Below are 15524 nucleotides of genomic sequence, written 5' to 3' on the forward strand. Positions count from 1 at the left end.
CTGCAGCCAAACTCTAGATCCGGTAAGGAGGTTATGTTTTGGAAATTTTGTCAGAGCTAGCAGGAAGGATATTTTTTACACACAAAAGCGGATGAACTTTAGAGAGAGCTGTTGCGGGATCTGGCTTATGAGTGCAGAAGCGTAAACTGTTGTTGTCTTTTTGGGAGATGATTGTTCCAATTTAGAGAATTGATTTTGGATCAAAACAACCCCTCTTCATAAGCGCATCCAGGACTCATGCCACTTATTTTTTTGGATAGTTCAGGTTCAAGCTCAGCTATTTGTGATTTGAATAAATTGGGGGAAAACAGGCTTAAATATCTTCTGTTATCCAAAGGTCACCCAAATGAATACCTGTAATGATCATTTATTATCTTCTATAAATGTGTCTAGAAATAAAATCCAATGACAGACTCCTAAAAATTAACTAATTGCTCCATTTTGAATATACAGGTTGTTGGTGTGGCTCAAGCAATCAATAAGAAATCTGGAATTGGTGGCACTTTCACTGAACAAGATGAAAAGGTATAAAAGCTGGACATTTATGTCTCTTCTGTTTTCGCAGAGGAATGAGGGATGGATATGTTACTACTTTTCACGCAGATCAGAAATTTTAAATTATTAAAAATTAAACACCTCTGAAAAAGTAAAAATTTCTAGTAATACTGCAAATTTCTTTCTCTATAAGGCCATGAGAAATGTGGACATGAAATAGTTTAATTTCTGGATCAGCATGGTATCTCTCACACATCTCTGAAACACAGGCTTACTCTACTGAAATGCATTGTAAAACAAATTCCTAACTTTTAATAGACATCGGTTTTTATTAATTGGTTCTAACTCTCCTGGCATCCCCTACAAGCATATTTTGAATATTAAAAATTGTGTAGTGATTCCTTTTAAAATCCTGTATCACTTCTCAATATAGCAATTGCAGGATGAGAAAAAGCTTTGGATAAATTATGAACGATAGATGGGATAATCAATAGATAAACACCTTGATTCCCAATTCTCACACTGCAATTGCTTTCCAAACATTTCCAAACATTTCCGGACTTCACATTCAGATTGGTGTAGCAAAAAACAGGCTGCACTTAGATGAAAGATGATTTTCCCCTCAGCAGTGAAAAAAATCAGAATTCATCCTTTCCCTTTGAAAACTTCCCCTTTAAAACAAAATCCATACTGAATATCTACAGGATATCAGAATTAATCCCATTTGAAAAGGGAAAAAAAATCTGTGGGTTTGCTATGTTAGCAGAATTTTATTTCCAGTTTCCAAGAGACTGAATTCCCCAAAGTAAGAGAGGCTGATTATGTGCACTCAGTTTTTCTAGATAAAATACTCATTGCTGCAAAATGAGTTTATTCCTCTGAGCTGCTTATTATATCAATCCTACTTTTACCAGGATAAACGGTGAAGATCATTAGTTCAAAAAAAGGGAGAAGAGAGATTCTTGAGGAAGTAACAAATTATGGGTAACTGAAAAGCCAACCCCCGAATGTGTGGTTGCTAAAAATAACTTTAAAATATCAATTAATACTTCAAAGTGAAAACGAAGAATTGCAGTAGCTTATCTTTGATTAGAATGAAGATGCTGTGAGACATTATCTTCATGAGATATTCATTTGTGTTGATGTTAATTTGTCTTCAGGATTTTGCTGCCTATTTGGCATTTTGTGGAATTGTTCTTCACAACGCTCAATTATATGAGACATCTTTGCTTGAGAACAGGCGTAATCAGGTACGGTCAACAGGTTTGTCCCAAGAATAGAGAAATTAAGATGGTTAGCTAGGAATACGTACTTGCTCCTGATATCTCTCATATGGTAGTTATTCCTTGGCTATTTTTAATTGCTCTAATTGAATGCTGTGTAGCTCTGATAAAACTCTAACTAACCACACTGAGAAGTAGCTGGGCACATTCCAGTTTGGGCTGCAAGAAGTGGACCGTCTAGGGGAAGAAGTAAAGCTACATATCAGAAAAATAATTCCATGTGAATATACTCGGTGTGGCCTGAAGTTACTCTGTGGCTCACTGTATATATTATACAACCAGAGGTGTACATAGTCCCAAAATTTCAGATAGAATTATCCCTGCAGAATGGTAGAGGTTATACAGATTGCTCTTTTGGACTACTACAACTGTAAGTAGTCACTAACCGTATTTTCAGTAATGGTTAGATGGAAAACTGAATTTCCTTCTGTTTAATGTAACTGTATTTTGCAGCCATCTTTATAACTGATGGGTTATTAACGCCATGGCCTTTATGGGTGAATATGTCTGCCATATACGGTTTGAAAAGGTTTTGGAGAAACAACTAGGCAGCAGTTGTTTTAAAAATTTTCTGGTAGGTCTGAATTTCCAAGTTACCGTCAGTGTAAATTTGGATAATTTTTCACATTGGCTCCATGCTTCTTGTGAAGAAGAAAGGCAGACAGTATGAGCACGTCTGAGCAGCTAAGGCCTTCAGCAGCAACTCTGAAATACAGCAAACGATCTAAATGATGTTTTCACCAAATGAGTTCATAAGGATGTTAGAATTACAAAAGATAATAATTGTGTTCAAAAGTGTTAAGAATCACTGGGTTTAGAATTCACACGTGAGCCACAGGAAACTATTAGCTTTCCTAAGGATAAACTATTTTGTCAGGTTTCATTTGAGGAGCTGTTAATGCCTAAATCTGTTCTGTGTCTCCGACTGAAAACATCAGACGGCTAACTGTGCTATTTATTTCTTGCATCAAAAGTGTCAAGCTGGCTATTGTTTACTGTTACCTTGCAGTCTGTGTGAGGGCCAAAACTTAATTTTGGTCAAAGATGTACTTGTTGACTTCCTTGATTCAAGGAAGAGGAGAAGAATCAAAGACAGTAGTAATGATAATTATTGCTTAAATTCCAGTTAGTCAAAATTTCACAAAAGACCTTTTCCCCAGGTGCTTCTTGATCTTGCCAGCCTGATTTTTGAAGAGCAGCAGTCTCTGGAAGTAATTCTGAAGAAGATAGCTGCCACTATAATATCCTTCATGCAAGTGCAGAGGTGTACCATCTTCATAGTGGATGAAGATTGTCCTGTGAGTATGGTTTTTGTTTAAAGGCAGAAGTGCTTATTCCCTGGGAGCTGTGCGGGCTTCCCTCCATTCCGACTCAATAGTATCTCAACTCATAGCGTGTTCTGTCACCTTGTTGGCCTCTGCTTTTTCTTTTATGGCATCTACTCACGTTAGGTGTTGATTTGGGAGGCTTTGGTCTATAACACACAGCACTTGTGATCATCGGCCACAGTCCTATTTCTCATTGTATTTAGAAGAGTCACTCCTGCACATAGGAATACAGAAGAGGAATTTACTTTTATATTATTTACATATTCACACTGTCCTTGCAAGTTGGATAAACTCCAGCACCTCATTTACAGTCTGTAGTCTGAATCTTTAGTACAGAGAGAATCTAGTTTCTCTCTACATGTAGGCTTCTCAGCTGCGTGAAAAGCAACACCGAGATCAGTTAATATGTTTAAAAGGTTCTGATGTCTTCACCTGTCCAAGTAAAGCAGGTCTAGAATTGGATGAATGTTAAAATGAAGTTCTGTGCTAACAGATAAATTTGGCACAGCTTGTAAATACTATAATTTCTTCTCAGTGATCAGTAGAGATTCAAGACACTGATAAACGATATTTAAAGTTGTATCAAAAGATATTTTTTGTGGTAAGATCCTGTATGCTTGCTGCTAGATGTGAAATGAAATTAAATAATTTTATACTTTATTACAGAATAGCTTTTGGTAACTGCAACAAGCTTTTCATGAACTCTAACCTATGGCAACCTTATATACCTATATATTAAAATATCCTCTCCGTATTCCAGGATTCATTTTCTAGTGTGTTTCACATGGAATCTGAGGAATTAGAAGATTCAGCCGAAAATCTGAAGAGGTAAAACAATTACTTCAAACTTTTGTTCGTCCTAGGAGACTGTTGAAGAAACTATGCTTTCAATTTTTTTTTTCATAATAACAGACCTTATTTCCACTGAGTATCATGTGTTACTGCTGGGTTTATAGAGCAGGTTTTGCCCTGAAGCGTTCATAGACAAACTCTGTTGCCTTAAAAAGGTCACACTGAGCAGAATAGGAGAGTAAGGCCTGACCTCTTCACTTTGTACGTAGTCTAAGTATGTAGATATCGCAAGGCTAAGCTATGGAAATGCACAAAATGTGAGAAGTAAAAATCTAAGTTGGTGGGTTGCTCTAAAACTCATCTGTAAGAAATCTGCATAGATGATTGTGTTGTAGAGTAGACATATCCACATTAGATACTAATCCTATTTATGATTTTAATCAGTTAATCATTATTTTTATTTCATAGATAGGGAGGCTGACTCAAAGAACATGACTGACTAAATCAATAAAAACAATTGCTGCAAATAAAGTCAAGAGAGTGAGACACAGTTGTATATAAAATGCACTGCTACTACTATTAGTTTGCACAGAGAAAATGGAAATTTCTGTATCCCTTTGATCTTTTTTTGCAGTGAACATTTATTCTATTAAATTCCATATATTAGAAAATTATATCTAAAGTGTGTGACTTGAGCACCTAAAAGCTGTTGAGCCGCATTATGATTTTAGACAGTGTCCAAGCAGAAAGTGCAGAGGTACAATAGGCTAGTAAGATGACAGGGTGAAAGAGGGAGTTCCTGTTTACTTCCTCCTCTACACTATGGGAATGGTAAAGAGAATTTACCCTTCCTATTCATTATCCCTTTCATGGTTACTAGTTAAAGGACTCAAAATGTAATTTATTACTTGCTCTTCACGTTGTTGAATGTTAAAGAAATGGCGGAATGTATAAATCAATCCACTCTGCAGTTTTGTGATGGCACCTGGATTAGGACACAGGATTTGAACTCAATTCCATTATATTGGTTATATCGTTTCCTCATACAGGAAAGATATTACAGTTACCTGCTTTGCATGATGAAATAACCATTTTCAAACTAAGCACGTAATAATAATGTTGTATCCTTCAGGGACTGTGATACAAACAAAATCAATTACATGTACGCTCAGTATGTCAAGAATACGATGGAGCCTCTAAACATCCCAGATGTCTGCAAAGACAGAAGATTTCCCTGGACAGTAAGTAAAATAATCTAATGCTTAGATTTGAAATTCAGAAATGCAAAATGTTTTTCTGTTTACCTTTCAAATCTTTTTTGTTTTCCGCTTGTTATTTCTATGAATTTAATGGCCACAGTTAGAGTTACGCAAACACAAAGTACATTTGCTTGATAAAATTCATTATCGGTGAAGAAATGGTACAATACTCAAACAGAGAGCCGGGTGGCCGGGGAGGGATTTATCCCTACAGCCATTATTTTAAAATCCTAACATTAATTTTGTTGATGAATAGACAGTGTGATGTGGAGAGCTTGCAGTGTGTTCTACGGAAAACATGTAAGTGAAGAACAGTTGGAGGTTTTTACGGTAATCCTCGGTAGTTTACTGTGAGTGTTGAGAGGCTCTCAGAAGTTCCTTCCCTTTCAGTCTCTCCTTTCCCTTCTTGTTCTGGCAAAGATTAATGCTACAGATGCAAGTTCTTTGGTGTTTTGGAGAAAGAGCAACTTCACTTATCTCTGGGACCTTTTGCTTCACGCTTTCAAGTGTGAGCTTGTGGTGTGGTGTGCTACTGAACACACAGATACTGGAGAGCTGGGAGCGAAGGGCATTTGGCAAGGCTCAGATTACAGTCAGGTTGCCTTCAAAGTTGTCATCCACAAAAAGCAGACTTGTAGTTTTGTGTTTTCCTGTCAATGCAGAAATTAGAAAGATGTCTGCTCCCTTACTGTATTTAAGCCTGTTGGCGAGAGGGCCTTAGGGAGAGGATAATAAGAGGGAGATGAGTTACTATGATCAGTTTTTACCAAACTCTTTCTTCTGAGATGCACAACAAAAATGTCAGGAAATACAGTGCTCAGTGTGATTCCTCCAGTAAGTGAAAGGAAGGGGCAGGTTCGTGGTGGGGAGCTGTGTTGCTTCCCTTTTTCTCTGTGCAAGTTTTCAGGACGTTCTGGAGTGGGTTTCTATGAAGGATTGAGCAACACAGGAACTGAGTGCTCACCACTTGGCCCATCTTAACTGCAGGAGTGGAAGTAAAAACAGAATCAGATGGGTATACTGTATTAGAGCAATAAAGAAAGAGGAGATTATTTTGAAGACATTTTTAAATAAAATTAATACCTTCTGAGTCATCCCAACAACTGTTTGAAAGAAAATAATAGTATGGCTACAAGGAATTTTGGATAATGTTCTTCCATACACAGTGGCTACATCTCCACCACTGTGTAGGAGCAGTCTCAAGGCAGGGCTGTAGGCTAAATGTTTTGAAATCTGATGAACCTTGACATGAGGGAAATCCCAGGTGTACCTACTGCCCTCAAAACCCTGGCGTGCCTCTTTCTTTGGAGGACATTCAGCAGCAGGCTTACTCACCTTATGAAAATATCTTCGTGTTTTCTAAATGCTTTGGTGGCCTCAACTACCTGGGTGGTGACATGAGGTAGAGCAGTTTGGTTTACTCGTGGAAGAGTTGTGATGTTGCCTGCCTCAGGTTCAGGCCACTTAAAAAAAGAGTACAGAAGCGCTAGTCTTCAGCAGTCCTGTGTATGTGTTCTTCCCTCAACCAACAAAAGTCCCTGCAGTGGAGACGAAGTTCAAGTAGCTACAAGATTCCTTAAAGGCATTTAAGCCTATTTTTGCCTTTTTTTTTTTTCTTTTTTTTTTTGTTTACTGTGGTGTTATCTTAACTTTACGATTAAACAGCAGGTTCTTCTCAGGGTAGCCATAAACCAATTTTCATGCAAGCTTGACTTTGTGTTTCCTAGCTGCCCTTGTTGGAGAGGGCTAGGGAGAGATGCTGATTCCTATATCCTTTTTTACAGCTGGTTTCACAGGTATGTCACAGTTCAGAAAAGAGCAAATCCTACTCTTGAGGTATTCCATATACTGTCTTGATAACGGGCATCTATTAAGTAGTAGTACTTAAGTTCCTGGAGTCATGTAAAGTATCTGGCATGATGTAATCCTTTAATGTTTTCTTTAAAGAATCGCATTTCCTATTGCCACTTGTAAGCATTATAGTTCTTGTGCATTTGCATGTTAAGAAACTGTCTATAATGTTTGCACAGCACCAGAGATCAGAGCGACAACAGTAAAACAGACAAACAACCTTTTGATCTGAAATATTAGCGCATACCCATTTTTTTTGTGTGTCACAAACAATTAGATATTGGACCAAATGTAGTTCTCAGCAACTGCCGTGTTATTCCAGGAGCAGTCAGAGCAGAACTACATCCTTTTCTCACCAGACATTTGAAAAAGATGCATTGTCTTTTTGTTCCACCCTTTCACCCCCCAAATAAATTCAGTTTCCTTCTCTCGGAGCACGAGACATGATAAAAGGTCTTCGGAAGATTGCGGAATGCTGCCCTAGTTGGTGGTAGTTGCACTGAGTGGAACGCTTTGTCTTGGTGCGAAGTGGTCATTTTCATGGAAGTGGTACCTTCTAATGAAATAACCTATTATAAAACGAGCACATTTTTAGCACAATTACACAAGTCACTGTAAACTCCTACTGAATGAAGGTTGACATTATTATCCGCCAAAGCCTGTATTATTATCCACCAAAGCCTGTATCAGATAGAGTGTTTATTACACCGTCCAGCCAAAGATGTGCAAAATCTTTGAAGACATGGTTGTTTTTTTAAGGAGTACGTAAGCCAAGAATAGTTGTAGACCTCAGCTCTACAGCTTTTTCACTTCAGCCACTTGAACATTAGTCTTTAAAATTGTAACTGTATTTTTTTGTTTGTTTAACAGAATGACAATGCAGAAAATGTAAGTCAACACATAAAGAGTTTGCTGTGTACACCAATTAAAAATGGGAAAAAGAATAAAGTGATAGGTAGGTATCCTTACAAAAAATATTTTTATACATTTAATAGAAATATTTCTGTGCTCCACAGTAAAATCTCAGCAACATGGAATCTCAGTCCAGGAGAAAAGATCCTTAATTATAAGGTTTTCAATGAATAAGTCCACTGCAACCTTGACTGTAAACTGCATACTCTATAAGTTACCAAGTACCTACAACACTCTTGTGATACTTCACCATTTTAATAGCTTCTTTGTATTTGAAAATTTTCTGTAAGTAAAATTATTTTCATAGCTTCCTGTTCAGAGAGTCTGTCACCACTCTTGCTTGTGTAGATCTTTTAAAGAGCAGTGGAAGGAAGAGAAGACATAAATCAGTAAGTAAGCTCTCTGGGCCTGAGTTGTCTGTCAGGGAACAGCGGTGGCATGTGGAAAGGCAAGCTGGACCACACAGACGTTGATGAGACTCAGCTACAGAGAGATCCATACGTTAGAAGGCCAGCTGCTGTGTAATTGTACTACGATTTGCCCTTTGGAGATGCCTGCTTCTATCTGTGGATTACTGTCCTATCTTAAGACACTAGTTTAAGTGTCTAAAGCTACCCATTGGAAATGTCTCTGCAGCATCTCCTTTGCTTTTCTTGTATTTTAAAGGGTGGCCGTACTACCACTGGCTTCCTGGAGTCACATTTTCAGAAGTAATTTGACGTCACTTAGGTCCACATCAGCCTAGATCCCTAGGGAAACTGAGAAGCCTAGTTATCTCTAGTTTCCTAAAAATACTTAGGTGGCCGTAGTCTGGGTCTTCAAAGATGATTATACACCTGAATAATTTTGAGGATCTGGTCAGGGAATAATTTTAATGAGCTTTAAGTCTTTCAGTGAGTTTCAGATTCACTGTAAACAAAGAGATCCTGATGCTTTTGGAATTTACTGGGGCTTCCCTGTCCCATGAAGAGTAGAATGAGTGTCAGCCTGCTTTCCTGGTATCAGTGAGTCCCACATGCAAACAGAACATTAAATATACAGATTCCTAGATAGCAGCATGAATCCAACTTCCTCAGCTTTACAAAATTTGGCAAGTAAATGTTGAGTTCCAAGAATGCATTTTTTTAATGCTCTTCAAATAACTTTCTTTGAGAATTATGGCAAAACTGCACAACCAGTGCATGTATCTGAGGTCCCTTTTCCATGCAGACAGATCTTTTTTAACTCCTGAAGCAGAAAGAGAAACATCATCTTTACCTGATGAAGTTCTCTGAAATTTCTTTGATATCAGCTTCTTTAATGAGTTATTTTATTACTTTGTTTTAAATATTTTAGCAGACCCTAGAAGACCAAGATGAAGATTGAACTCTTGAGCTTTAATTAGAGATGTTGCAGTATGCTGCTAGCTACTAAAAAAAAACAGTTGGATCTGATGTCATGTAGTTTTTTTCTATTGTTATTTTCTGTGGAAGTTCAAACTGAAAGTTTCAGTCAGGCCACCCATTTAGGTGGGTTTTTCAAATCTGAGTAATTCTCATTGGGAAAAGTTCTTTGGAGTCCTTTAAGGTTTCATAGCCTGCCTAATGTTCAGATCTTTAATAGGGCAAGGTCCAGAAGATGTCTTTGGGACAACATCCAGAAGTTCCTTTAGCATAACATATACTGTATAAGACTATTATTGTAAGTCTTCTTTTTTATTTTTAAGATTAGTATATCCAAAACCAGAATTTGGGAAGTGGAGTGTGTAGATGGGCGTGGGGTGGGAAAAACTGTCCACAGCAAAACCAAGCAAATCTTATTGGCAAGAAAGATGAGAAGAACTTTTTTATTCTCCTGTCTTGTGTATTTTTCAGGTATGTGGTGAAAGGTTTACAGAATCTTTCTGTAGTTTTATAAGTACGTCCCAAGAAAAGAATTTTTCAGTTTCTTTAATTGTAATGTATCGACCCCTCAGTGCTTTAGGGAAGCGTTTGAAAAAGGTTACAGAGTCTTAAGTACTGCAGTATATTTACTGCAGTTCTCTCATTTTTTTAAAGGGACGTTTACGTGCATCCAAATGCTGTGTCTTTTACGAACTCATTTGCTTTTTTAGCTTATTCACTGTGAGTCTTAATCTTGTGTTCATTACATCACAGTTGCTATGGAAATAATTATAATGTCATAAACAGTACTAAACAGAGATCTGAAAGTGAGATTTTCCTATGAAGTTTTATAAGTCAGCTTCTTTTTCCCAGGAAAAGTTAATCTTTTTCTTAGTGAAGCCTTATTTGCTGGGATTATATATTTTTACTGTCGTTTACGTATCAGGTCATCTCATTCCATTAAGGTTCAGAATCCTGTTTGTAATATTCGGATACCACAACCTCTGCCACAAGAGTTTACAGCTGCGGTTATACTTACTGATCTCTTTAGAGGAGACTCTGATACTAAAAGAAGTTCCCCAAACAGAACATAATTTGGAAACAGGACATTTTACATTGTAAAACGTAACTACTGTAACACAGAAGATGCGCACTTGCTCCCTTAAAGACTTTTTTTCCTTTTAATTAAAAACCTCAATGAGCTTTTTTAGTCTGTCAATATGGAGTACTAAAATGCTGGAAACACTTTTCATATTAAAAATTGTTAGCACTGACAGGACCTTGCAGTAGCTGCTGATTATGTTCACTGTTGGTACTGCTGTAAAATAGTATTCATTGTAATTTCTTCCCTACTCATAAGCAGAGAGCAAATCTGGCTTCCCTGACCTTACGGTGGTGAAGGGTAAGGCATTCAGATTCTGTTCATATGTCCCGTGTAAATTAGGAGTAGCAAGAAACCCTAAAAATTGTTCGGAGTGTTCTGGAAACATTATACTAAATAGTTATCTTCTCTTTTGCTGGTTAAATACATACTTAATATTTTACTCTTTCTGCTGCAAAATGTTCTTCATAAAACACATACAGTATACACAGTGCAATTTATAGCAATAATAGCGATTTATAGAAAATGAGGACTTTTTCATTTTGTAATTTTTTTTCAGAATTTTTAATTTGCACGTGTTATTTTCACTGGGATAATTATTTGCAGTTGGCCAGGAAAACGCTAGCTTTTATGCTCAAAACTGTTAGTACTGACACCCATGAGAGTGAGAAAACATTTGGACTTACTTAAGACAATAATCATCCCCAAAGCAGTTTTGGCCAAAGCCAACGTATACGTACAGTGCAGCTGCTTTAATTAATAATCTGATTTCTTAGCAGAAACTGCCATCCGCTAGGTAAAACTAAAGTGAGGCACAGGTGTGAATTTCCCTCTGTTTAAAATGGTGTCAAGGACTGAAGCTGTAGCAAGGTTTCATAGAAGTTACCTGTCAGACCTGTCAATGGCATGTGCAGAGAAAAGACCAGAAATTCTGAACAGAAAAGAAACATGCCACTATTCACAACTTTGAACCTAACAAGCTGAATTCAGTAAGATGCTTTTCAGTTACTTCTGTAGTCTTTGGAGCAGGCTGTAATTCAATCACATCCTCACAGAATCGGCAAGTATACTTAAGCTTTGAGCCTCAACTTGGGTATTCTCCGGTTAGTTCATTTATTTTTAAAAAATTCCAGTACTGACTCAAATAAGCAAGTGAAAACTCTGTGTACCACTGTTCTGGCTTTCATAAATGTTCTTTTGGCATGGTTACAAAAATTTAATTAGCCTCCAAAGGACAAATTGTCTTTAGGGATTAAATCAATCTAGAATACTATTAATAATAAAAGTTAGGATGAACACTACCCTAGAATTTCACAAGATAATCAAGTCTGTAAAGCCCTACTTTTTCATTTTACACATCCTAATAAGTACTTTTGAGTCTACAAAGTGATACATAATGTTTTAGTGTTTATTCTATAATACAATGAAATTACTGGAAAAATCTTTAGGGAAAATCCTACAGCACTCCTGTGTGTCACTTTATGTATATTGGTGGGTTTTACTGTAGGCTAAGCTGTCCCAGACTTATTTTTTCTCTTGATGTTCCATACAATAGGTGATATTTTGGCAGTTCTCTGTATTACTTCTTTTCATTTCTGTATCCTGGCATAGGGGTTTGCCAGCTTGTGAATAAGATGGAAGAAAACTTGGGCAAAATCAAGGCTTTCAACAGAAACGATGAACAGTTCCTGGAAGCATTTGTCATCTTTTGTGGCTTGGGAATCCAGAATACACAGATGTATGAAGCTGTAGAAAGAGCCATGGCCAAACAGATGGTGACACTAGAGGTGAGCTCAAAATCTAGGCGGTCCTTCATCAGCCCAAAACAGATCCTAATTTTCTCCAGACTCTGTCTGTTCTACACGTAAGTGCAGAACATGGATACAGAACAGATGTTGCTCTCCCTCAGGAGAACAGCATTTGGCCTGTTGAGTTGCATAGAATTTTTTCTGCCTGTTTCCGTACCTGCCAGCAGACTATTTTATTTGGTATTGTATTTTAACTTTACTCACGAGATTTAGTGGTGAGCTGAATGCATCTTTTCCTCTATATGAGGCTACACATTGGCAACATAGCGGGTTTGTTCTGTTGCGTAGGAAGAGGAAATGGTTTGGGGGATTAGGGGTTTCCTTTTCTTGTCTGAGGTTTTCTGTGATGATTTTGGCTCAGTCCTTTAGACAAACCGGTTTGTGGAGTAACAGCAGCATTATTGTAGGTTTTCAGCAATTTCCTCAGGCTCCATCAAACCCTATCAAGATGAACGTCATCTGTTCTCAGCCTTTGAATTGGTTACTGTTAAGTTTAATAGCTGAAGAGGGCTTTAGTCTGAGAAGCTGAATTACTCAGAGGTGATAACTTGAAGCTGAAAGTGAAAAATTTGTAGACTTTGGATCTGCTAACATTCATTATGTAAACAGAGTGTTTGCAGAATTTCTAAAATGGGGATTATGTACCCTGTAGCCTCTAAAAGAAATGTTAAAACTCTCAAACGTGTATGAAGTCATGTTAAATAAAAAGGTGGTAAAATTGTTGTCAAAATAATTTTAGAGCTTTAATAAAAAGAGCTGTTTGTTTACATGACGAATTAGCAATTCTCTCTTGTACTATAACACTTTATAGATAATTTAGGAAGTCCAGATAGATTATAGGCTCATGTATAAGATGGCTTCTTGACAAAAAAAAAGTCAGTCTCTATTTGCTAAAAAAACTCTGTAACATTTCCATGTCCTGTGTTCTCAACAGCTAAAAAGTATGAGCTTATTTTGTTAATTTAAAACAAACATACTGTATTTCAGACTTTTTTTGCCAAGTTTCAGTCAGGGCAAAACTTTCTTTTATGTCTGAATAAACTCCTGAAAGGATTATTATGGCAACAATGTCAGGCTCATAATTATAGCTGTTCCATGTATTATTTGTCTTTGAAAGTGGAGCATTAAAACTTTCCAAAGAGAAAATCAGAGTTCTTTGCTCTTTTATAGAAACTATTTATGATTTCTTGGCCTAATTATCTCAGGAAGATTCTGTACTGTGGGAGCTGTGGAAGCTGCAGATATCTCTGCATATGCTTTCAGAGAGCTCCCTTAAAACCAGTGCGGGCCCTGCATGGACACTAGATTTCATCAGCAAATGCAATGCAGTGCAGTGCTGCTGCAAGCTGAAAATTCTGCTTTAGGAAAAAATACCTTTTTATCACATCGCTCTTTTGTTTGTACTAAAGGCTGCTTTTCTCTTTCTGTAGGTTCTCTCATACCATGCTTCTGCTGCTGAGGAGGAAACGAGGGAGCTGCAGGTAACAGCGGTAATTGAATTTTTTACTATTACTTTAGAAATATTCCATTAACAGAACAACAAAGGGCAATCCTTTATACAGGTTTGATCCCTAAACATGCAGAAGCACATTTTCCAGAAATAAAAATTATAATGAAACTTAAACTGCTCAGTTCCTGAGTGGAATCAATGCATCACATAAAACGGAAACGTTACAATGCCTACAATGAGAGATACAGGCTGGCCAGATTGCTGCAGTTACAGGAGAAGCAGGAGTGTACTGACCGCCTTTCTCGTGAGCTTAAGTGACAGTGACAGCCAGTGCAATGTTAGCACCAACTCACAGTGATAAAGGATTTCAGAAGCAAAATGTTGACAACTCTTCTTCCTGCAGCTAAGTCTGACCGTTGTATATTTTGTATCTTGGGTACATTTCAAGCATCCCAAGTATGGGTGCAGCTTTATGGTCTTACACAGAAATTCAGTATTTAATTGTTAATACAACTTTTTAATATATATTTTTTACGGTAACCTTTCTGTGCAGCATCCGTTCTGCTCGTGTTTAATTCTGTGTTTAGAAACCACTGCCTAAGGAATAACTACAGCTGTGATTTCAAGTGTAGTTCAAAGCACAGCCTGTGCTTAGTCTCTCCAGTTCTCTCTGTTGGAGCAGGTATTCTGGGGAAATAGCATCGCGCCTGCTGTACAAAAAAAAAATGGGAGGGATGGAGAGGAAGGTAGGCATAGTGGACCACAAGCTGAGTCCACTGGACTGGACTGGACTGGACAAGCAAGGTGCCACAGAACAAGGCACAAGACTAAGGATAGTTCTAAAATGGTTAGTGTCCCACAGATTTTGAACCTCAGTCCTCCCATGCTGTCGCTCATCGATAAAGAGGCTGACAAGACCCGCATGCAACACATCTCAAATGGTTTCTCTTCAGGGCTTGCATTGTAACCTCTGTGGTTACATCTTTATTGATAAATAAAACAGAACCACAATAAACCTAGCACTGAGCCGTGTCCATCTCTACTGCTTAACTGTCCCTGTGCTTCCCAGCACAATCTTGGCCCATGTCAACCATCGCTTTCTAAGGTGACACCAGACCATGTAGTACCAGAGCACGTAGCGCAGGCCATCTCCGATAGGCAGTGTGGAGGAGTGCATTATTATTTTCTTTAGCAAGCTTGATTTCTGTCTTCAGTGCTACATTCCACCACTTTCATTACTCAAAACTTCCCTTATGGCATATAGACTTTCTGACTGTGTCTGGAGACACAATTAAAAAGACAGAAAAGGGCTGGAGCACCTCTCCTATGAGGACAGGCTGAGAGTTCGGGCTGTTCAGCCTGGAGAAGAGGAGGCTCCGGGGAGACCTTATATTGGATCATTACAATTAATATATCCTTTATTAGTGAGGCATGGCATTGGCAACAGAAATTACTACAGTGTGCTGCAAGTGAAATTTGTGACAATAGAATGATCAGCAAGTGGTTTCTGTAATTTAAAACTAGTTTTCAAATACATTTACTTTGTGGACTCCTGAAAGGTTTTGATTGGAGTTGTGTTTTCTTATTCTTCTCTAGGCTGCTGTAGTACCATCCGCACAATCTCTCAACCTAACTGACTTCAACTTTAGTGATTTTGAGCTATCAGATTTTGAAACAACACTCTGTACAATTCGAATGTTCACAGACCTCAACCTGGTGCAAAATTTCCAAATGAAACACGAGGTATGAATGCTGTCAAATGCTGCTTCACGTAAAGAGACAACTTAACTATGAGAAAATCAGGAGAATAGTGAAACGTGCCTACAGAAAATATAATTGGAGATCTGTACTAAAGAGTATTTAGCAAACTGGGAAGGTATATA

At 37.7% G+C, this 15524-nt stretch overlaps 1 protein-coding gene across 5 annotated transcripts in view; it reads left to right on the plus strand.

Moving 5' to 3' along the window:
* PDE5A (phosphodiesterase 5A) overlaps positions 1 to 15524 on the plus strand; it is a 119787-nt gene that overhangs the window by 89363 nt on the left and 14900 nt on the right. For 4 of the 5 annotated variants that reach the window (XM_086746511.1, XM_086746510.1, XM_086746514.1 and 1 more), the window contains 9 exons: positions 454 to 525; positions 1656 to 1745; positions 2939 to 3076; positions 3867 to 3934; positions 5031 to 5139; positions 7879 to 7963; positions 11995 to 12170; positions 13622 to 13681; positions 15238 to 15384. In XM_086746511.1, coding sequence (XP_086602637.1) covers positions 454 to 525; positions 1656 to 1745; positions 2939 to 3076; positions 3867 to 3934; positions 5031 to 5139; positions 7879 to 7963; positions 11995 to 12170; positions 13622 to 13681; positions 15238 to 15384 — 945 coding nt within the window. The remainder of the gene's footprint in view (positions 1 to 453; positions 526 to 1655; positions 1746 to 2938; positions 3077 to 3866; positions 3935 to 5030; positions 5140 to 7878; positions 7964 to 11994; positions 12171 to 13621; positions 13682 to 15237; positions 15385 to 15524) is intronic. The other variant, XM_086746513.1, reaches the window with a different exon arrangement.

Source organism: Chlamydotis macqueenii, chromosome 4 (assembly GCF_036417535.1).
Source record: "Chlamydotis macqueenii isolate bChlMac1 chromosome 4, bChlMac1.mat, whole genome shotgun sequence".
NCBI classification, from domain to species: domain Eukaryota; kingdom Metazoa; phylum Chordata; class Aves; order Otidiformes; family Otididae; genus Chlamydotis; species Chlamydotis macqueenii.